At 35.0% G+C, this 24,504-nt stretch overlaps 1 protein-coding gene across 3 annotated transcripts in view; it reads right to left on the bottom strand.

Moving 5' to 3' along the window:
* Positions 1–925: 925 nt before the first annotated feature.
* The window catches only part of LOC136040364 (splicing factor, suppressor of white-apricot homolog), a 77,943-nt gene continuing 54,364 nt past the window's right edge, over positions 926–24,504 (bottom strand). For all 3 annotated transcript variants that reach the window (XM_065724618.1, XM_065724619.1, XM_065724620.1), the window contains 7 exons: positions 22,425–22,703; positions 19,767–20,441; positions 17,799–17,995; positions 14,096–14,247; positions 9,848–9,991; positions 5,770–5,896; positions 926–1,037 (listed from right to left, as the gene is read on the bottom strand). In XM_065724618.1, the coding sequence (XP_065580690.1) occupies positions 987–1,037; positions 5,770–5,896; positions 9,848–9,991; positions 14,096–14,247; positions 17,799–17,995; positions 19,767–20,441; positions 22,425–22,703 (1,625 nt within the window). In that variant the 3' untranslated portion in view covers positions 926–986. The remainder of the gene's footprint in view (positions 1,038–5,769; positions 5,897–9,847; positions 9,992–14,095; positions 14,248–17,798; positions 17,996–19,766; positions 20,442–22,424; positions 22,704–24,504) is intronic.

The following is a 24,504-nucleotide window of genomic DNA, read 5'->3' as shown; positions in this document are numbered from 1 at the left end:
AATGTTTTTCTCCCAGGTATGCTAGAAAGTCTTCAGGAATTGCCCTTTCCTGAGCTTTAAAAACGAAATCCTACTCCATCTACTCGAAAATAAAATTTATACTCTCTGATGATGCTACTTTCATTAAGACTGAAATATCTCTATTTTCATCACAAAACGGGGAAGGCTAAAGGGTTTTTCTAAGATGGAAAGTAGGTCGGCTTTTAGTTTTCTGTCGTTCAGTCGGATTTTTATCCAAGTTCTATAAGCTATGGGAAGACAGCCCAATTAATTCTAAATATTTTGGCCACACAAACTAAAAAACGTTTATGATGGACGAGATAGGGCGATCCTTAAAAGTATAGAATCCCCCTAAAATATAATCTTTGTTTACTATTCAATTAGTTGTACTCAAAACTGTGCAAACACGATTTTCAAGCTCGGCTTTAGGACAAAAAGGAACAGTTCTCATCAGGAGTAATTCCTACTTCCTTGGGGCGAGTTTTGACCATTTTGTTTGACAAAAAGACAATTTCTGCATATGAAAAAAAGCAGCACCCACACACAGAAGAATATGTTTTAGGGGATTAAAACGATTTTATTGATGAATCAAATAAAACACATCGGTAATCATCTGAGAAAAAAACCCTTTAAAAACAAAGTTCAGAGAGGAGGGATGGTGGTCTGAGGAATTCCCTAATACCCTACGTACTTGTCTGGCCATTACAGTTTTTACTGGAGCTCCACACCTTGCTATGAGTAATGTAAACACGGGTATAACATTGTTAAGACTGTGTATAATAAACAGTAAAAATGAGGACAAACTGAAAAAATAATTGAAGATGCTTAGTCCTCTCAAATCCTCGCTAGGACATTGCAACGGTTGGAACAATTCTTAACCCTCTACAAAAACAGTAAACAAAATACCTCTATAAAAAACGGTAGATACAAAAAAAAAGTATTTAATATATATTGCAATAAAAAACTTATATTCATTCTAGATCTAATCATGGCAGGGTTTCCGAGTTGATTAAAGCTCGAACTTTGGCTCGAAGATCCTGGAAAAAAAGGAATGAGGGTTACTCATGGGAAAAAACAATGGCTCAGAATTCAGGATTACTAGGACTCGTTATGTAATTTGGATTCTGTAGATTTAGGGGTTTTGTAGCTTAGTATCAAAGTTAGTAGACAAGATAAATACTGCCTTTGAAATCATGAATTTTAATAAAATATATTTGTTTCCAAATTTATTTTAATTTCCAACAAAATGGATTTTTTTCTGATTCCCCAAAGATTACAGCACTTAAACTTGAAATTTTCTAAATTTTGACTCAAAATGAATTCACACTAAGTTATTGAGGTTATCTGCCTATTATTACATGGAAAAAAAGACGTGCTTGAATTTCATTGGTTAAAGTCTGTGACGTAATAGTCCTACAAGCCAATCATATGATTATTTAGGCATATGCCCGAAAGGAAACCAATATACCAGTTCTTAAAATCTAATATATGTGAGGCCGTAAGAAGAAAATTTTAAACCAGTGCAGACAGCGACAAGTTTTTGAGTCATAAGGTTTTTAAAAAAGTAAACTTTTTCCTATGGTATCTGTGTACTATATTAGGGCACGCTAATCGGGGAGCGGGGGCAATTTCCACCAAAAATTCTACCCCACTTCCCCGGATTTCGAAGGTAAATCTTTTTAGGCATTTCAAAATTGATTCTTTCTTTTTTTTTGGGGGGGGGAGGGATTTTATTTTAATCACTAAGTCTTACTAATAAATCCTTTTTTTGCATTTATGTACTGTTCCAAGCGCGTCCATTAAGGAGCGGGGAAGGGACAATTGTGCCCCTAGATTTTTAACCCTCCCCAGGTTTCGAAAAATACTTTTTTTCTATCGTCATTGAAAATTCCTTTTTTTAGTATTTTGACTAAAAAAAAAGAAGCCCAACAAAGTTGACCCCCCCCCCAGAATTTGGAAGGAATATTTTTGCCCCTCTCTACAATTTCGTGAATCGCCCCCAGGGACGGATTTAAAGCAAAATCTTCGAGGTGGGGGTGGGTGGGTAATGTGAAGGACACCAAAAAGCAAAATCAAGGAGGGGGGAGGGCAATATGATAAAGGTGCCAATAATTGACCAAACTCACAAATTTATAAAAAAAGAGAAAAAAACAGGAAAAAAGGGCAGCAGAAAAAGATCTTGGATGGAGGACAGGCCCCCACCTCCTGGATCCGCTAGTGATTACCCCCCTTATACTATACATACTAAGTTGAAGTCGTCCCTTATATATACTAAGTTGAAGACCCGTTTTCTGCTACGCCATAATTTTTACATTTGTCACAATTTCAAGGTTTAAAAAAATTTATGCATAACGTATTAACCACAATAATCATTATCTACCAAGTAAACTATTATAGATTTCTCGGAGGCATCTAAATTTAAACGATCCTAAATGCTGAATACAGATAAAAAGGTAAATAACAGGCAGGGTATATAAAGGGTATATCCAACAGGCCTATCCTGGAATGTTTAAAAATAAAGTGAGGTATATAACAGGCAGGGTATATAAAGGGTATATCCAACAGGCCTATCCTGCAATGTTTAAAAATAATGTGAGGTATATAACAGGCAGGGTATATAAAGGGTATATCCAACATGCCTATCCGGCAATGTTTAAAAATAATGTAAGGTAAGTAACAGGCAGGGTATATAAAGGGTATATCCAACAGGCCCATCCTTGAATGTTTAAAAATAACGTAAGGTATATAACATAGGGTATATGACAGGCAGGGTATATCCAATAGGCCTATCCTGCAATGTTTAAAAATAATTTAAGGTATATAAAAAGCAGGATATATAAAGAGTATATCCAACAGGTCTATCCGGCAATATCTAATAGGAGTCGGATGATGCTTTGAAACTATTCGTGATATTGGTGCTGTATGTTGAATTTATTATGCTCTATGAATTGCTGTATGTTGTATGCACATGTTGTGCATACAATCTTGCACAATGTTGTAATAGGAGTCGGATGTTGCTTTGAAACTATTCGTGATATTGGTGCTGTATGTTGAATTTATTATGCTCTATGAATTGCTGTATGTTGTATGCACATGTTGTGCATACAATGTTGTAATAGGAGTCGGATGTTGCTTTGAAACTATTCGTGATATTGGTGCTGTATGTTGAATTTATTATGCTCTATGAATTGCTGTATGTTGTATGCACATGTTGTGCATACAATGTTGTAATAGGAGTCGGATGTTGCTTTGAAACTATTCGTGATATTGGTGCTGTATGTTGAATTTATTATGCTCTATGAATTGCTGTATGTTGTATGCACATGTTGTGCATACAATGTTGCACAATGTTGTAATAGGAGTCGGATGTTACTTTGAAACTATTCGTGATATGGGTGCGGTATGTTGAATTTATTATGCTCTATGAACTGCTGTATGTTGTATGCACATGGTGTGAATACAATGTTGCACAATGTTGTAATAGGAGTCGGATGTTGCTTTGAAACTATTCGTGATATTGGTGCTGTATGTTGAATTTATTATGCTCTATGAACTGCTGTATGTTGTATGCACATGTTGTAATAGGAGTCGGATGTTGCTTTGAAACTATTCGTGATATTGGTGCTGTATGTTGAATTTATTATGCTCTACGAATTGCTGTATGTTGAAGACAAGATTATTTTATAAAATATATTATGTTCTCGTGAATTTTTATTGTAAAGATCAAATGTTTTGAATAAGCTTGTTTTTATCTGGCAATATCCGTGAAAACAATTTTGAAAGGAAATGAAGTTTATATGAAATTTATCAGTTACAAGAAAATTGTTCAGTTAGACAACTGTGTTTGCTACGTTTTGTCTATGGCCCAGAGTTAAGCATTTATTATTGGAATTTGTACCGCCCTTATAAGATAAGAAATTAAAAAGGGTACAGTTACAGTAATATTCCCACTATCTTCGAACTTATTTTAGGCTTCCCAGAAAGTAAATAGAGTTCTCTCAAACCAAGATTAGAATATTGGAAGCTACAGTGATGACAGTGGTCAAATATGGCTCTGAAGCATGGACACTCCGAAAAGCAGATGAAAATTTACTAGATGTTTTCCAGAGAAATTGCCTACGGATTATTCTGGGTACCCGGCTGACTGACCGTATTTCAAACAGTAGGTTGTACGAAAAGTGTGGTTCAATCCCGCTTTCTGGGGCTATAATGAAAGAAAGGTTGAGATGGCTAGGCCACGTTCTACGGATGAAGGATGACAGATTACCGAAGATTGTCCTTTTTGGCCAACCGTCTGGGGCTACACGGAAAGCAGGTCGTCCTTGTCTGGGTTGGGAGGATGTCATAAATAAGGATTTAAAGGAAATGGGAACTTCCTGGGAGGGTGTAAAGAGGGAGGCTTTAAATAGATTAGGTTGGAGGAGGAGCGTGCGTAGCTGTGTTGGCCTCAGGCGGCTTGGTGCTGCAGTGAGTTATTAGTAGTAGTAGTAGTATTTTTTATTTCTGAAATAATTTTTATTTATTAATTTTTAATATCTAAGATTACTTTTATTTCATTTTTAATTAATGAAGATTTTTCCAGGTTTCCCTGAAAGTAAATAGGATCCTCATAATTATCCCCAAATAAAAACATCAAAGGAGATTATTTAAAAAAGTTTATTTTACAAAAGAGTTTATATTATGTACCAGTCAGCAATAACGGCACACCATGCATCCCCTCCCCCAACTTAAATACAGTACCCGTCCCTGCTTCGAGCTGACGGATGTAGGTCCTACCTACTGTATAATGACATTTTATGTTAGAGGAAATCGACAAAGTTTTTGCTTTTAGACTGAGTTTTTTAACTTAAAAACTAATTATTCTCCAGACCTAAAAAGAAAAATTATTCCTAGATATACCACCATTAAAAAAAAAAAAAAAAAAAAAAAAAAAAAAAAAAAAAAAAAAAAAAAAAAAAAAAAAAAAAAAAAAAAATGTGGCTTAGGCGATTTTGGAAAATTTGATCATGCTTGATGAGAAACTTTCTAAAACAGATACGAAGCTATCATTCCAAGGTGCAACTATTTAGTACGAAAGTCCTACAATCGAGGTACGAAGAGAAAGAGGCACATGTCGAAAGTTGCATTAATTATAGGGGTGGAGGGGCAAACAAATACTGATGGGTGAGCTTAAGTTCCAATGGTGCCCCCCCCCCAAAAAAAACCATGCATCAGCCTCAAATAAATACAATTTTACTGAATCACCTTAATTTTTTTTATTTAAAAATTAATTTAATTTTTCTGAGGAATAATTTATTTTTGAGGACAAAATTAGACCTTAGACCGATCCCCCTACCTTAAAACAAACAACAATTCGTAATCTTTCTTTGCATTCCCCCTTCCAATAAATGGATTCTTGAATTTTCAGTATGTAAAGTTGTCGTTTTTCTAAAACCTTTGGCTATGTTACTTACGGGGACATTACGTGACCAAGAGCAGTGCCATGTGGCTAAGGTAAGGACATATCCAGAATTTTGTTCAGGGGAGGGAATACAATTTTTTACTTACAAGAAACATCAAAATTAGTCTAAATTAATTTTTGCTTCTTTTTAGGGACCGGAAAAAAATTCGGGGGGGGGGGGGGAACAGCCATGCACGTGCGCCACAACTTAAAGCCTACAGAAATTTCCAAATAATTCATCACTATCTTTGCTGAAGATTTCAACAAGTCGCAAAAGTAGAAACTATTCTAGTAAATATAAAATAAAAAATATAAAATAAAAAAAGAACCTCTGTTAATTTTGTGACTGTAGGCTGCACCATAGACACGGATTCAGACGATTCTTCATTTATTTGAGCCAGGTTCTTTACAACTAATGGTGAAGATATGATATCCCGACCTCTTATTTCGGCATCTCTAAAATAAGAAAACAATATAATTGACCATTGACCATAGGCGAGTTCAACACTCCAAAAGAATTTTTTAGCATTAGGTCTCTTTTCTCATTTATTGATCATCATCACATAATCACCGTATGGTGGTGTAACCATAAACTACAATTTCCCAGAGGCTACTTGTGAGTAAATCTGAAGAGATGAAACCCCAATTTCTCTTCTGTGTCACAAATATAGAAAAAAAATTCGCCACTCATCTGGTTCAGTGCTCCTGCTGGACTAGTACCAAGCAGTCCCTTCCCCTTACAGCGTCACCTTAACTTACTTGAATTTAACTCCCTTCCGTCTTTGAAACTCGTTTCGGGCCCTCTCTTCATAGAAACGTGAATCGGCGGCGAGAAGTGAAGTGTTTCTTCCCCCTCCTTGGAGGGCAAACACCGGGAATTCGCTCTTCCAGCATAATCTTCGAAAGACGAGATCGACCCATCCGTTGGGCTCATCCGTTGGCAACACCGGGAATTTGGTCTTCAAACATAATCTTCGAAAGACGGGATCAACCCATTTGTTGGGTTCATCCGCTGGTAACACCGGAAATTTGATCTTCAAGCAAAGCCTTCGAAAGACGGGATCGACCCATCTGTTGGCAACACTGGAAATTTGGTCTTCATGCATAATCTTCGAAAGACGGGATCGACCCATCTGTTGGACTCATCCATTGGCAACACCAGAAATTTGGTCTTCAAGCATAACCTTCAAAAGATGGGATCGACCAATCCGTTGGGCTTGATTAAGTAGCCGGAGTTGCTGAAGCTGAGTTTTGAGAGGTTTTTATGCTTTCTTTACGACGTTTGAGGGATTTTGTCTGTTTGTGTCTTCAGGCCTTCGTGTAGTGTGAATGTAGAACTGAATGCTGAATTTTGTCTTCATTAAGTACATAGTCTGGTCTGATTGTGTCAAATGGCTTCAGTGAAGCATGAATGCTGAATGCCAATTGAATGCTGTCTTCATTCAGTGCCCAGTCTAGTCTGTTTGTGTCTTCAAGCCTTCCTGCAGCATGAATGCAGAACTGAATGCTGTCTTTATTCAGTATACAGTCTGACTGTGTCAAATGGCTTCTGTGAAACATGAATAAACATGCTGAATAACAAATGAATTCTTTCTTCATTCAGTGCCCAGTCTGTTCTGATTGTGTCTTCAGGCCTTCGTGCAGCATGAATAAAGAACTGAATGCTGTCTTCATTCAGTACACAGTCTGGTCTGATTGTATCAAATGGCTTCTGTGCATCATAAATGTTGAATGCCAACTGAATTCTTTCTTCATTCAGTATCCAGCCTGGTCTGTTTGTCTTTAGGCTTCCGTTCAGTTTTGTTTTTTATGCATTTATGACCATTCTAAAAGAACAATTACCTTTGAGAATATTGCAGTGCTGCAACAGTTTACAGTTCTCTTAGGGTTTCAATTATTCAACGACGTCATCAGTGTAGGCCAGCTTTTCTGTCACAATATACCCTTCGTCCTCCTCGCAATTTAGAAGACTGCTGTCAGTTAGAAGACTGCTGTAAAGAGGAGTGTGAAAAGTTCTGGAGACAGGAGACATCGTTAAATACCACAATGGACATCTAAAAGCTCGTAGTGAGAACTCCATGGGTCATAACGCGACTACTTAAATTTCCAAAGATGTCAATCGGCTCCCGTCCAACTGAGCCCTCGTTTAACTGAACTCTGTAATGTACTGAATGTAAATGAACCTATTTAACGTACACCCCGTGCGACTGACCCCCTGTTTCACTCGATCATCTTTCAAGTCAAGCCCTATGCAATTCCACCCTGTCCAACTAAACCCCCATGTAACACAATCCCCTTTGATTCAACCAACATTTAATTCAGTCATTGTAAAACGCAATCCCCGATTGACTCAACCCCCGAAAAAGGGATGGCGAGGGTTGAGTTAAGTGGGACTGAGTTGAATGGGGGTTGGATTAAAGTTGGATTTAGTTGCACAGATCTACGCTAAATGGAGATGAGTTAAAAGAAAGTTGAATTGTCAGAGGATTGAGCTTACTGAGGGTTGAGTTAAATTGTGTTAAACTCTATGAGGGCTGAAATAAACGGAGGTTCAGTTGAACACGAGGGTTCAGTTAAAAGGGTTGAGTTGAACGGGGTGCAAATATACGTGCAACATGTCAATGACACTGTCAATTAAGATTGGTGGAATCCCCTCATGGATGAGAATGTGATATGGATTGTTTTTAATATAAAATCGATTGCTTCTCTAAAATAAGGGAGAAATTAATATATAGCGTGATTCTAATTTTTTTTTAATCGGATGTACTCTAAAGATCTGGCCATCATTCGATTTTTTAGGACGAAAACTGACTTGGTATTCTAAGATCACAGTAAGCCGTATTTTACAGCTTTTTGCGCAGTGAGACAACAGTGGCCACGTGGGCACTCGGGAACGTGGCAGTGGCCAAGTGGCCACGTGGGCAGTGGCCAAGTCGGGAATTTCCTTCGTACCAAGAAGAACATACAATTTTGTAAAGAAAACGTAAGAGGAGATCATATTAGTTTCAAAAATCCTTCTTGCATTCCATCTCAGCCATGGGCCTTATTTGCCTTCCGAGCTCGTGCGGCTTTTAGGCTCAGAGCCAAAAAGAGGTGGTCTCAGATTTGATATGGCAATAGGGAACAGATCCAACATGGATTGGACTCTCTGCTCGCTCGGGCTGGTTCTCAAGCCTCCGATACTTGCTTATTACAGAAACGATTTTAAGATCTCCCACGCCAGTTGTTTCAATTTTTGGTGTGTTGGTATCTCCTAGGTAGAGATGACGATTTATTCACAAAAATGTCACATCCTTAAAACATACGATATTCATTTAAGTTAAACTGTAAATGTGAAGTGACGAAACCACTTACGTGAAGTAAAGAGGAACCATTGCATGAAGTAAAGAGGACGTGAAGTACATAATGAGACCCCTCATTTCAGCGCCACCAAAACGTAACTAAACGTAAGCGTAAACTACAACTTAAAAGTATTTCTGCCCAATGTGCAGAAATCGTAAAGATGATTTAACAGTTTTCTGGGGTTACTGTAAGACGTGAAAACGACTGAGATTGGAAATTTTCTTTGGGAGTTAAAACGGAGTCAAACCGCAGAATTATTTCTGTCCAGTATGCAGATATCGGGAAGACGATTTAATAATTTTTCACGGTTTTTGTAAGGGATTTAAACGATTGATGGAAGAAACTTTTACGAAGGGAGGGGCAGAATACTCGGTAAGGATACGGCACAAAGGGACCATTTTCTTTAATTTATTAATTCAGTTGGGATTCCTCCCCGACACACTTTGTGTGTCGGGGAGGAGGAACAGAGTATCACTATCTACACCCTTCATAGCATTTACGGTAGTCACTAACGAAAACTAAGGCTTTCTAAAAAAGAGAAAGTCTGGCGGATATCAAACCATTGTGACTTTTTTGGACGTATTTTTTCAAAAAAAAAAAAAAAGTTAGTTTTATTTTCTATAAAAAAGGGTACTATGTAAAAAAGTAAAGTTTTTTTCCTCTTTAATGATATAATGATTTTTGGCACCAAAAATTAAATTTACCTATAAACAAAAGAAAGAAAAATAACTAAAAAATTAAATTCGGCCAAAATCAAAAGAACTAAAAAAAAGCCAAAAATCAAAAAGATTAAATGACTTAGAAATTCAAAAAGTTAGAGAAACTGAATTCTCGGATTTGTTGGCTTTTTGATGGATTTTTTTTGTTCTGGACATCTTGTATCTACAAAGCTGAGGTTTAAGACTTTTAGTTAAAAAACTTACGACATTGCGGACAAAGAGAGTCAAATCCATAAGAATAGAAAGAGGTGTACGAGAAAGAGAGAGAGAAAGACCGATAGAGAGAAAGCTAAGCAGAAAGAGAGGGGAACAAATTATTGAACAGTGTAACTAGAATATATATTACTCTGACGACGTTGACGAAGATGAAGACCGCCTTCGCCTCCTTTTGCGTTTTTCTCTTCTGTCTCTCTTCTTTTTATGCTCACTCCTTTCTTCTTTACTATTCTTCCTCTTTTTCTTTCGCTTGTGTCCTTCTTGCCGTTCTTCACTGAAATTTTAAAAATACATTTATATAGCTATAACGCCAAACATCAGCAAAGTTCTTATTGACAACAAGCCTCATTTCATTTATTTTGTTAGTAAACTTGCATTATTAATTTATTTTACAAACAAAAGGCCCTTTATTTTGTATTAATTTTATTTACTACTCCATTTTATTTATTAGCGAAAGGTTTTAGCAAAAAAGTGAGTCAAGTAAACGAAACTTGCCAGTGGCTTTTGAGCCTAATACTCCGAAACTTAAAAGTTTAAGTACCAAGGTCATAAAAAAAGTTTTGGCCCCTGGACCTATCTTAGGTGTATTCATACCTGAAGACTTTTTAGACTTCGGAAAACCTCTCAAGTCTATAGACTTCTCATTGACAGCAAGCCTTATTTCACTTACTATATTCGTATCAATGAACAGAAAAAAGCCCTGCCAATGAATTTTGAGCGTTATACTCCGAAATGAGAAACTTAAAGTACTAAGATCACAAATAAAGTTTTGGCCCCTGGACCAATCTTAGGTGTATTCATACCTGAAGATTTTTAGACTTCTGAAAACCCTTTAGGTCTATAGACTTCTCATTGACAGCAAGCCTTATTTCATTTATTTTATTCTTATCAATGAACATAAAAATGCCCTGCCAATGAGTTTCGAGCGTTATACTCCGAAATGGAAAGTTAAAGTACTAAGGCCATAAAAAAAAGTTTCGGCCCCTGGACCGATCTTAAGTTTATTCATACCTGATAACCGAAATTTTCGAAAATTTTTCTTTTGGTTGTTCCAAAAATATTAAGTCTTTAGGGCAGTATGTAACAATAAAAAGCAAAACTATGAATGAATCTTATGACGTTTTTCATCTGCAAAAATTCAAACATTAACAATCTCTTGATACCTTCAAAAAAACCTTTCGAAGCAACTTGTTGCCATACGTTTTCAATTAATTTTTTTTTGTTTATTATTATACTTTTTGTACTTTTTGTTATGCTTTTGATGTACTTTTGTTATACTTTTGATTATACTTTTTGTTGAGTATTATCGCCACTTTTCTTTTTAAGTTTTGCGTCCGTGACTACCAAAAACTGAATTCCGGTATTTGAATGTCAATTCGTTAAAATTCCCCCGTAAGTTACACTTAATTAGTCAATTAACTAATTATCACTGTCGTTGGCACTTTAAAAGAAAAATAAATCTTATCCGTTATTACAACAACAAAAGAGAGAATAATGAGGACTTTTTTCCCAAGACAGTGAACGCACAAAACCTATTTGAATATTTCGGCCCTATATCTAAGGGCCGTCTTCAGCAAAGAAAAAATAAAAACAATAAAACACTTACAATAAAAGCTCTCGGCTAAAAATCAATTTTTTTTAAAATAGCCTTGGCATCATTACTTCTTAACGAAAAGTTCAGCCAAGACTCTTGAGTCTTGGCTGAGGGCCGAAATATTCAAATAGGTTTTTTGCGTTCACTGTCTTGGGAAAAAAGTCCTCATTATTCTCTCTTTTGTTGTTGTATTATGGAAAGGCAGTGTGGTCTTCGTCATTATTTATCCGTTATTTAATGACGAAAAAACTTTGTCCATAGCAGCCCCCCCCCCTCTAAAAATGTAAATCTTGGTGCGAGTGAAAAATAACATTCATCATAAAGCTAAAGAGATATCTAAATTGTCTTTTAAAACAAATTTTTACTTTGTTTTAAAGCTGAACATAGCCAGAACAAGGTTTTAAGTACTAATATTGGAATTTCAAATAGCATTTTCATCAATACCTTCTTTCAAAATACAGATCTCGTGATTTATGAGTATTGCTCGGCATATAAAATGATCCATGCTATACTCCTTAATCCCAAAACAACAGAAACTTTAGACAGAGAGGGTTCTCAGATGATTTCTTTATGAAACTACCAAAAGCATATTTTTGGAATAAGTTTTTTTTCCCTAGCTATTTTATTAAAAAGAGATTATTTCATGAGAAAAACAACAATTATTTAACCCAGAAAAGAAGTATATTCCGGCCAAATTGATTCAAGTTTTTTCTTGAACCAATCTCGGAGGGATTTTCTCTTGTGTGTAGTGCTACTAATTAGGGGGGGATTTGCCCCTCCAAAATTCGAAATACTTTTTTTTTACAGTTGAAATGGCTGCTGGTATTTTCATTGAAAGAAGCGACTCCCCACCAAGATTTTGAAAAATATATTCCCCCCACATCCAACAAAGGGGGGGGGGGTACAATAGAGTTGGCAAAAACCCTTTGGCCACTTTAGAAAAACAGTAAGTACGGTAAATTTGTGATTTCTTTTAGAGAAAAGTAAAATAATCCTTAGCCCCACGAACGACTTACTACTAATCCAACCGACTTAGTTTATTTTAGGAGAAACATTCTTATATTCTTCTTTTTATATAAATATTCTTCTTTCCTTCTTTTTAAATAAATGGCAAACTTGCTCTTTGAAACAATTAATTAGACTTAAATAATTATCTTTCCAACCGTAATGTGTAGGCTGCAGGAGAATTATTACAAAAAATAGAGCGTTCTTGTCTATTTTTTGATCTTTTAGAATATATCTAGGTGGGACTTTCCCTTGTGCGTTCAGGTACGACAGAGTTGACAAGGACCTTTTTGTTCTCTTTAAAAATAGTAATTACTGTAGATTTGTGACACCTTCGAGGATAATGTCAAAAAAATCAAAAGACAGATGATGAACCAAAAATAATCAAAACCGATAAACCGGTAATAACTGATAAACCTACTAAAGATGTACCTTCATTTTTTTCTTTTTTTGACAGGTAAATTCTCGAAATACTCTTAAACAAATAGCCTCAATTATTTATTTTTTCAAATACGTATATGTTGCCTGAAGGAGAAGCGTTACAGGAAAAAAAATATAATTAAGTTTCAATTTATTATTTTTTGTCCTTTTCAGGGATTTCTTCAAATTCATCTTGGGGAGGTTTTTCCTTGCGCGTGACGAGGTCTCTTGTGTATTCCTGGACCAAGAATGGCTGGCAGTGGTCTCCACCCATATACACATTTTTTAATTTTTAAATTTATTACTATTATTATTTATTATTATTACTATTAGTCTATTATTATTTTTATTATTTTCTCGTTTTCACTTGTTTAACATTACCCCTCAGTTATTCGCCAATTTTTTGCTTTCAACTTTTGTATTCCAAACCTTAGCCCTTCCCCTATAAGTTTTTTTAGGCTTTTGAAATAAATTTATGGCAACACCTTGAGAGAATTCATGTTAAAGAATACTCGCAAATTATACAACCAAATCTAACTGATATGTTGCTGAGAGATGCTTTCCCTGTTTCCCTGTTTCAGTGGAGAAATTATCAATTTTGAAACTATAAGTTACTGCTACGATTCCCACAAAATTTTACTGAGCCTAACTTATTCAGATACAAATCGAGTTGAGAGGAAACCATGGATCCCCACCACACCCCACAGAGACTTAAACGGGTGTTGACCCCGAAACATACTTTTTACTTACTTGTTGACCCCGTAACTAAAGCACTTACTTTTATTACCTACTAAATTTGGCTGGAAAATTTTCTGCTACATTTCCTGACGTCAAGAATTTTAAGAACCCTCCCTAGGAAGGACGTTAAGAACCCTCCCTAGGAAATTTCAAACTGACAACATATTTTCTTTCAAGTTTCCATTCGTCCTGTGCTGGCACAGTGAGTTTGACCTTAGCTTGGTAATACGGAACCCAGAGATCGAAGTCGGTTGTAGCAACAGAATGCAGGGCCGACACAGGGATCTTAGTGGTATGGCTGTGGAGTCGATTATAAGTTATAACTGACTCTGACTATAGACATTTTCAATATACTGGCTCCAATTCCGACTCCATTCAGCAAAATTTACTAAAACTCTGACCCCGACTTCACAGTCATGTTTAAAATCTTCATTCAACAAAATTTTAGAAGTACTTACCGACTCCAATTCAAGACATTTCTTATATACCGACTCCAACCCCGACTTCATTCAACAAAATTTTCTAAAAACTCCGACTTCGACGCCGATTCCACAGCCTTGTTTATTAGTCAAGAAACATCGTTAATCCAATCAATTACTTAAGGTTCCATTGAAGCCTTACCTTCGATCACGGGACCGTTTTCTTTTCTTGTCCTTTTTACTTTTCTCACGTCTTTTCCTTCTACTTCTTTCTCTACTTCTTCGTCTTGACGGACTTCTAGAGCGGTATCGCGATTCTTCTTCTGACTTGTCTCGCTTCAGGCGTGTAGACTCCTATATGAAAAGGCAAAATAATATTTATATCAAAAAAGGAGAGAAACATAAAAAGACAAGAAAAAACATAAATAGTAACATTAGAACAGGAACGCCCTGATGATCACATGGACAACTGAAAGAAACTCAATGGTAATGATGCAAACTCATTGGCCCTAGTTTGGCTCTTAAAGTTCGGAGCCAAACTATGGCTTTAGAAGGTTGTAACACATACCAGTGCCATAAGCAACACAAAAAAGATTTAGCATTGCCATAGACAACACATCAATAAGGACCAGTGCAATAAGCAACACATCAAGCATTCAAGATTTACCAGTGCCATAAGCAGCACATTTATAAGCAACACACCAGTGTCATTAGCGACACATCGAAGATTTGTCCTTGATGTGCCATAAGCAACACATCAAGGATTTAAGATGTACCAGTACCATATGCAACACATCAATAAGCAACACACCAGTGACATAAGCAACACATCGAGGATTTAAGATGTACCAGTACCATATGCAACACATCAATAAGCAACACACCTGTGCCATAAGCAACACATCAAGGTTTCAAGATTTACCGGTGCAATAAGCAGCACATTTATAAGCAGCACACCAGTGTCATTAGCGACACATCAAGGATTTAGGACATACCAGTGCCGTGAGCTACACATCAACACCTCACTAAGCAACAGACCACTGCCATAAGCAACACATCAAGGATTTAAGATGTACCAGTGTCATATGCAATACATCAACACTTCACTAAGCAACGAAACAGTGCCATAAGCAACACATCAAGGAAATAAGACATACCAGTGCCATAAGCCAAACATCAACACCTTACTAAGCAACATACCAGTGCCATAAGCAACACATCAAGGATTTAAGATGTACCAGTGTCATATGCAATACATCAACACCTCACTAAGCAACAGACCACTGCCATAAGCAACACAACAAGGATTTAAGATGTACCAGTGTCATATGCAATACATCAACACTTCACTAAGCAACAAACCACTGCCATAAGCAACACAACAAGGATTTAAGATATACCAGTGTCATATGCAATACATCAACACCTCACTAAGCAACAGACCACTGCCATAAGCAACACAACAAAGATTTAAGATGTACCAGTGTCATATGCAATACATCAACACCGCACTAAGTAACAGACCACTGCCATAAGCAACACAACAAGGATTTAAGATGTACCAGTGTCATATACAATACATCAACACCTCACTAAGCAACAGACCACTGCCATAAGCAACACAACAAGGATTTAAAATGTACCAGTGTCATATGCAATACATCAACACTTCACTAAGCAACAAACCACTGCCATAAGCAACACAACAAGGATTTAAGATGTACCAGTGTCATATGCAATACATCAACACCTCACTAAGCAACGAAACAGTGCCATAAGCAACACATCAAGGAAATAAGACATACCAGTGCCATAAGCCAAACATCAACACCTCACTAAGCAACATACCAGTGCCATAAGCAACACAACAAGGATTTAAGATGTACCAGTGTCATATGCAATACATCAACACCTCACTAAGCAACAGACCACTGCCATAAGCAACACAACAAAGATTTAAGATGTACCAGTGTCTTATACAATACATCAACACCGCACTAAGTAACAGACTACTGCCATAAGCAACACAACAAGGATTTAAGATGTACCAGTGTCATATGCAATACATCAACACCTCACTAAGCAACAGAACAGTGCCATAAGCAACACATCAAGGATTTAAGATGTACCAGTGCCATATGTAACACATCAATAAGCAACACACCAGTGTCATAAGCAACACATCAAGGATTTAAGATACACCAGTGGCAAAAAAAAAAAACAGAAAAAACTTGTAAATACCAGAAAAAAAAACTTGTAAAAAAAGACGGAATTCCATGTCTAACACGCCAGCTAATTAGTTAGATTTTTATAGGACAAAGTTAATCAAAATAATCCACATAACTAAACACAACCGCTCATAAGTCCATCACAACTTGATTTACGGAATTTGGCGTCAAGCCATCGTTTCAAAGTGTAGTTGCTTATCTAACAGGAGGTCATGGGTTCAACTCCCATCAATGGCAATTTTTATAGCAAATTTCAATCATTTGAATTGGCTAAAAGCATAGGATTAGTATAGCTTTTAGAATTAAAAAAAAGGATTTATTCAATGGGTTGTTCAAAACACATAAGTTCCCCCTTGTTTCCAACATACCCATAATTTAAGAAAGAAAAAAAACTTGCGTAAATAATTCTCAGTATGGGAATTGTAGGAAGAAAAGTTATCCTACAGTTCCACTAGGCCAAGTTAACACGTGTGCTTAGCTAGACATAAATTTCTAGTCATCATATCGTTGGATCAATTGAGGTTATGAAAGAGGAAGTAATAGGAAGCTTCCTCATATAAAGAGGAAGCAGATTAAGATTGATAGATACTGAGTGTGCCTAGGCATTGCGGTGTAGATAAGCACAGGTGTGAATGGGGCTTAACAGAACTTTCTGAAGTGAATTAAGATTTTAGGCAATTAGTTGTTGCTTAGACCAATGTAATGAACATCCCCGGAACAACATTTTATACATTCCTTTAGAAGGAGTTAAAGGAGGAGCATTATCATTTATAACGCCTATTATTTATACTACTATTAGTTATAATGACAATTAAATCCGGCGAACACGATTCATTGGCTGTTTTAAAAATTCGACAAAAGTGATTATACATTATACTTTTGGATATTTTTCTTAATTCTGTTTTCATCGTTTTCTTAATAATGTTCACCTTTTGATTTTTGTTGTAACAAAGTAACAGAAAAAATTAATAGGATGAAAAATTTATTTCACTAGATAAGACGACCCCCTCTTCTTCAGTAGCTTCTATTTTAGGAGAGCAATTACTCCTTTAGGAGGAGTGCAACTCCTCCTTTACAAGGAAAGCTATTTCTCCTTTAGGAGGAGCTCAATCGACTTATAAATTATAACGGTTATTATTTATACTACTAATTATTATAAAAGCAATTGTAACTGGCAAACACAAGAGATTCGTTATTTCTGAAATTGGATAAAAGTATCGGTGAATTTTTAGGAATCCTTTTTGTTATTTTGCTTTTATCGTTTTCTCAATGCCTGTCACTCTTTTTTTATGTTTGTTGTAATAAAATAACAGAAAAAAGGAATTAGAATACAAATTTACATCACTAGATGAGACAATATCTTTTTCTTCAGTAGATTCAGGTTGTGTTTTTCCTTTTTTTACTTTGATTTTATCGTTTTCTCAATGCTTTTCACCCTTTTTTATGTTTGCTGTAAAAAAAAAAAAAAAAAAAAAAAAAAAAAAAAAAAAAAAAAAAAAAAAAAAAAAAAATAAAGATTTACATCACTAGATGAGACAGTCCCCTCTTCTTGAGTAGATTCAGGTTGTTTTTTCCTTTTTTTATTTTGCTCTTATCATTTTCTCAATGCCTTTCACCCTTTTTCTATGTTTGTTATAACAAAATAACAGCAAAAAAGGAATTAGAATAAAAATTTACATCACTAGATGAGACAATGCCCTCTTCTTCAGTAGATTCAGGTTGTTTTTTGCTCTGCTTTGGAGCAATAGTATCTATAATCTCTATATCCTCATCACTCTCAACCGTTACGACTTCTGGTTTGGAGTTAGGTGGTGTTGAGGGTAGAGATGAGGCTGAAATATCACTTTTTGGTGTGCCGGGTAATTCTTCTTTGCCTGGAATACACAACAAATGATAACAAGATTAATAGTCACGAGAATAGGAGAAAATACCTGAAAAAAGGAGAAAAACTTAAAACATAAAGGCTTTCCCTTAAGAGACTTACTTTTTAACATTGTCAAATACTGACAATATTTCCCAATACAATATAGCCAATATTAATAGCAGATTACAAATATCACAATATACCTTAGATTGAACAATTTCTCCGAGGGGGGATAGAAGGGGAGGACTTTATTTCTCTGAAGTAACTATTCTTTCCTTGTAATGAGAATAGGAAAAAAAATGAGAAAGAAGAAAAGGAAAAAATCCTTTTCACTTGAAAGAATAACTTTGGCTTATTTTTTAAATTCTAGGGGACTACAAACATCACAGCTTGGCTTACATTGAACAACATCTTAAAAAAAGGGGAGGGGAGAGATTCCATATATTTTTGTGTAGCAAGTATTCTTTCCCTGCAATAAAAGAAAGCTGTTAACAGGATTGATAGTCATAGGAAACTTGTATGAGACAACAAAAATGAAAGATCTAAAGTCGAACTGGCAAGCCATGACAAAAACAAAGAAGAATCTCAAGATGAAGAAAACAAACAAAACTACGGCCAGTAGAATACTCTCGCTTCAGTTTGCTCATTGACACAACTCTATTTAGCTTCTATAGTGCTCAATCACAGTAGTTATAATTGTATATATAGATACTTTTTTCATTTCTTGGTTTTATTTTTTATTTAATTTTAGGTTATTTTATATTCTGTCATTGTTTCTCGGCGTTGAAGATGGCTTGTTTTATACAACCGAAATATTCGTTATTCTATATTCTATCATTGTTTCTTAGCGTTGAAGATGGCTTGGTGTATACAACCGAAATATTCGTTATTTTATATTCTATCATAGTTTCTTAGCGTTGAAGATGGCTAGTTTTATACAACTGAAATATTTGTTATAAATCAATCATTGTTTCATTGAAAAGAATCATTGTTTCTTGGCGTTGAAGATGGCTTGTTTTATACAACAGAAATATTCACATCGTTTTAGCTTGTCTTTTCATTCTACTGGCCCATTTCTACAGTTCTATATTCTACAGTCCCATTTGTTTTCTTCCTGTTAAAATTGTTCTCTCTCGAAAAAATGTCATGGAATAAAACAAAAAAAAAATATATAAAGTAAAAGCTCAAAAAAAGGAAAAAAAGCCATTTCTGCTTATGACAGAGACATTCTGTCTAGATATTCAAATGTTATTAATCGGATAAGGTTTGGAAAAGGAGCTTCCTCAAAGGACAAGGAGCGGGTGGGGGGCTTTCATTTAAATCTGTAAATGAGTTCAGCTTTTTCTAGAATACGAGTTAATTAACAAGGATTCATAGACATGAAAGAAAAAAATTGGAAAAGAAAAATTGACATAACAAAACTATAAATGACACAAAAAGAATACAAGGTACTAGAAAGAAGATCAATCATAGAATACGACATACAAAGAAGAAATCAATAAAAAGGGGATAGAAAAGTAAAATATACCAAAATAAACAGCTAAATAACGACAGAGCAATGCTCTAGGAAAGTTTTCACTGGAGTTCAGAATTTGCATTGAAGAGGATCCAGATTAAATATTGTTCAGAGGGAGGGGTTGTGGTGGAAATACAGGCTCAAAGACATTCACTCAACCATAGAGAGGAAAAGACAGTAAGAGAGAGGGAAAAAGAGGGAGGGGAGGCAGGTAGAAAGGATAGAGAGAGGAAGAGATAGAGAAAGTGTGGGAGAAAGAGCCTACCTGATAAACTGGAAGCATCTGTTACAGGCAGCTTAGATTCATTCTTTAATCTTGCGAGGAGCATTACAGCCTTTTGCCTCCGCTCAAACTTCCTTCTCTGATCTTTAGCTTCTTCTTCATTCGGTTGCACAGGTGACGCAGCAACACTTAGACTTGGAGGAGTGTCAGGAATAGAGCAAGGAGACATTGACCTTGCGGGTGATTCAACACTCTCAACTGTTTTTTCAACCAAAGTTGAGGATGTATATGCACTATGAGGGAGTTCACTTATTAAGTTATAATCAGATTCATCACTAACAACTTTTTCTATCACCGTTTCCGGGCTATGACCTCGCTCCTGCGTCCTTTTCATCATTTTCTCAATTAATCTATTTCTCATCTTTTCTTCCTCAAAATCATTTAGTAAATCAGGTGGCTCAACGTTCTTTGTGGACGCAACCCCACGTTGTTTTACAATTTCGACAACTTTATCGACTTCTGTAAAAGGAATGGACTGCTGTAGCCTTTTCTTCATCATTTTCTTGTAAGCTTCAACGGATAGTTTTTCTTTTTCTTGCTTTGGGACAGGAATAGGAGGGCTTTCAACTTCATCAGCAAACATGTCCACATTCTGAGGTTTAGCAGGCTTGGTTTTCTTCTCTTGCTTCATAATTTGCGGTGTTGATTCTATTGTCTCTAGAAAAAGAAACAGAAAAGAAAGAAATCAAATAAGAATCAAGAAGTGAATAAGAAATGAAGGAAATAAAATTTTAATGAACAAGAAACAAAATTAGAAAAAAAGGAACCAATGCTTCTGTCGCAGTTGCTTCTAGAAGCTGAGAAACAAAAGAAATAACTCCTAAGACTACACTGGCATTGCATGACAAAAATGAAGAAAATCGCGAAGAAGAAAAGACGAAGATATTTCCAGTCAGGAAAGAAAGGAAGAATAAATATGCAGTTTGTCTGGTGTATTAAATACGCAATTCATGTTCAGTTTTAAGGTTCGTTTTATTTTTAATTTGTCCTAAGGACTTTTACTTGTAAATTTTCTACTTCAGCGCTCTAACAACGGTGTAGCAGAGGTGTCGCCCGAAATATTTATCCTTCTTTTTTTCATTGGGTGGAAATATCTTCGTTCCTTTCATTTTGTGAAAAACAATTTTCTTCATTTTGTGAAAAACGTCAAATATCTCAAAAGCTATTTAGAGAATATTTAGAAAAATAGAAAATATTCAAAAAATATTTATTATAAAATTAATATAATATATATATCAATATTATATATTATATACTAATATTAATTAATATTAATATTAAAGTTATTATTATTAAAATTTAATATTATAAATTATTAAATATTATTATAAATTAATATTAAAATTATTATAGAAAAATATTTAGAAAATAAGAAAATATTTTTATCTCTATAAATAGAGACTGAATTTCGCAATTTAATATTCAAAAATTTATATTGTTCATCTTTTTTCTCTGACAAACCGTCTTTATGCTTATTTTCGGCATAAAACGGTCAGTTTAAAAAAAAAAAAAAATCTATTTGCTGATAGAAATTACTCCTTTAGATTTAAGTCAACAGACATTTATTAAAAAATGAGCCCCCCTTGGTTCAAATAATACAATTTTTAGTTTCTATGTTTCAAAGTAAATCAATTACTTTTTTTACACTTATAAATTATTTCAGCATAGTACTATAAGACTGTGGAGTAAAGATCGAGGAGTTGCGGAAGGAACACCCACCCCCCCTTAAGTAAAGAATAATATTTTTTCGGTTTAAGTGTATTTTCATCATATTGAACTTTCATTTAAAAAAAGTTTTTGTTGTATTTAATTCTTTAAAGATTACATTTAAGTCTTTATTATCGTCTTTATTATTACATTTAAATCTTTAGTATTACATTTAAATCCTTAAAGATTTATTAAGTCTTTATATAGGTTAAATCTTTAACCTATATTTCTGTATTGAAATCTATGCTTTAACTTCATTTGACAATTTTTTTTTACGGGTTTGTGTACCGATAATATATCTTCTTTTTTTATCTTTTCTTTTTATTAATTTATCAGCCGTTTTCTTTAAAGCAACATTAAACATTAAAAAACGTGTTTCATGAAGTTGTATCTGTATGTACAGCCTGAACCCCATTTTCATCCGCAGATGGAGGACAAGTGGGAACTAGCAAATATGAAGGATGACTGGAAGCTCTTCCTGGTTGCTATGGCTACACAGGAGGAGGCGAGGTTTCAACACACAGTGAAGGTAACTGAATAGGAGGGAAGGTTGTGTTTACTCCCCCCGGAAAATCCCCCTCCCATGGAAAATTCCCCCACAGGCGAAACTGAGCAGCCAAAGAGTCAGTACACAACTGATACATCAGAATCTCGGTCACATATCCAAGGGGCTAAGACAGAATTTTCCCTGTCTTATTAAATATTTTCCTGTTTTTTATATATTCGTTTCAATTTTCTCAAGATTTCTTAATTTTTAACTTTTTGGATGATTTTAAGCCTTCCAGGAGTTTGGGGACGGGATGCTATCCCTAATTCTTGCTAGCGTTCTTAGCTCATACAAGTGTAAAATAAAAAATGCTATAAAAACAAAAATGAGTTTATATTACAGTTCAAGTTTACAATGCAAACCTTTATACCTTATACACCTTATACCTTTTTTTAGATCTTCATACTTTTCTAAATCTTCTTTTTCGACAGTTGGTGGTCTTTGCGTCAGTGTTTCCACGAAACTTGATTTAACTTCCTCAATTGGAGGTTCGGCTGTCGGCTGGACTTTCTCCACAAATGCTTTGTTTATGGAGACTGCAGGTTCAGCTTTCTCATCTTCTTCCATCTCATCTTCATCAATTTCATCAGCTCCTAGTTGTATTGTAGATGGAACTAGTTTTACAGGATCTGATTCTTTGGCTTTTAATTTGAAGCTGATAGGAACTGCAAAAATAATAAACAAATGAAAAGTTTTTCCAAAACAACAAGGATAAAAAAAAAAAAAAATTTCCTCAACTGGTCCCATTTAGTTTTGTTTATACCTGAAAACCATGATTTTCAAAGATTTTTCTACGATCCTTCTTCTAATTTTTTATATTTTCAATATAAATTTTAAACTTGCTATAAACACAAGAACCCCTTCAAGGGGCACCAAGAGCATGACTATTGCATATAACACCTTGTCTATAGTCTACCAATTTTTATTAGAAACCCCAAACGACCAGGAATTACAATAAATATTCAAGTTTTCGGCATATTGTTGTCAGTGTTGCCACACTGAACCGTGAAGATAAATAAGCAATATTAATTAAGGTAAATTTAACTAAATTTACTTAAATTTAACTTAAATTTATTAACTAAGGTAAATTTGTATAACTAGAAATTGCAAGTAACTGATAAACTAATAATGTTTACGAGATTTCCCTTTAATATTTGACAAACATGAGGATCGTATTGCACGATTTTAATACTCGAGACCCGGGGGGATATTTATTTCCAGGGAAATAATTATAGAAGATAAGAATTATATTTGTCATTAGGCATAGCTAGCCTAAGCAAGTGCAGATTAATCCTTTGAATGTATTTCTTGGCTTCTATAACTTGATTTAGGTTATTTTTATGCGTATGTTGTTTAAATATTTTTGGCGTTTCAACGGCTACAATAAACCATTTCTGCGTGAACATTTTTGCAATTTTGCGACACCCACAATTCGCGAGCCATTTTACGTTAAACAAAAATCATACTAATAGAAACCCTAAGTAAAAGATTAGTGGTAGCTACAAAAGATAGTTTAAATTCTGCTTTTACATAAAATCTTATGATAATCATTTTAGTCAGAACAGTCAAAAAGTATACTTCTAGGGCCACAGGGATAAGTACAGTCCCAGTGGCAATTGGCAAATGACTCAAATTATCTAGTTCCTCCTTCTAAACATATAATAGGTAGCCGATATTTCAGTGAAGCATAGATATGATAAACATTACTGCAACCAGAGTCATACAGGGATGACTGACTTAAAACTGAAAGAACTTGATTTAGGTTGTTTTTATGCATATGTTGTTAAAATATTTCAGAATATTTTTGGCGTTTCAACTGCTGCAGTGAATCGTTTCTGCGTGAACATTTTTGCGATTTGCGACACCCGCAGCTAGTTCGCCATTTTGCGTTAAAAAAATCGCACTAATAGAAACCCTAAGTAAAAGATTAGCTGTAGGTACAAAGAAATGCCTTATATTAGAGAAGTGAGATCCTAGTAGTTCGAATAGCAGTAAATTAACCTGTTATCTCTATACGATCTCGCTGTTTTTAACTTTCTAATTGTACTAGACAGTAAAAAATTAGCGTTAGGTACAAAGAAATGCCTTATATTAGAGAAGTGAGATCCTAGTAGTTCGAATAGCAGTAAATTAACCTGTTATCTCACTCGATAAGGTGAGAGCAATAGCGCAATCCAAATATTTCTATCTGCTATACTACTATGCCACATGTATTTATACATGCCACTATGCCACATGCTACTATGCTACTATGCCACTATGCCACATGCTACTATGCCACATGTATTTAGCTTGTTTTTTGCTGATTCCTTGCCGACTTTTTTTCTTTCTTAAATGTGGCATCTACTCTTACTGAAAATTGCATAACGGCATATGAAATTCTATTCCATCAAAAACTGAATTTCCGATTTATTCCAATTTTTTAAGTTTTTTTTTAAAAGATATATATGATTGTGTGAATTTCCA

Source organism: Artemia franciscana, chromosome 20 (assembly GCF_032884065.1).
Source record: "Artemia franciscana chromosome 20, ASM3288406v1, whole genome shotgun sequence".
Taxonomy (NCBI): domain Eukaryota; kingdom Metazoa; phylum Arthropoda; class Branchiopoda; order Anostraca; family Artemiidae; genus Artemia; species Artemia franciscana.
This window is presented reverse-complemented; position numbering and strand designations above follow the sequence as displayed.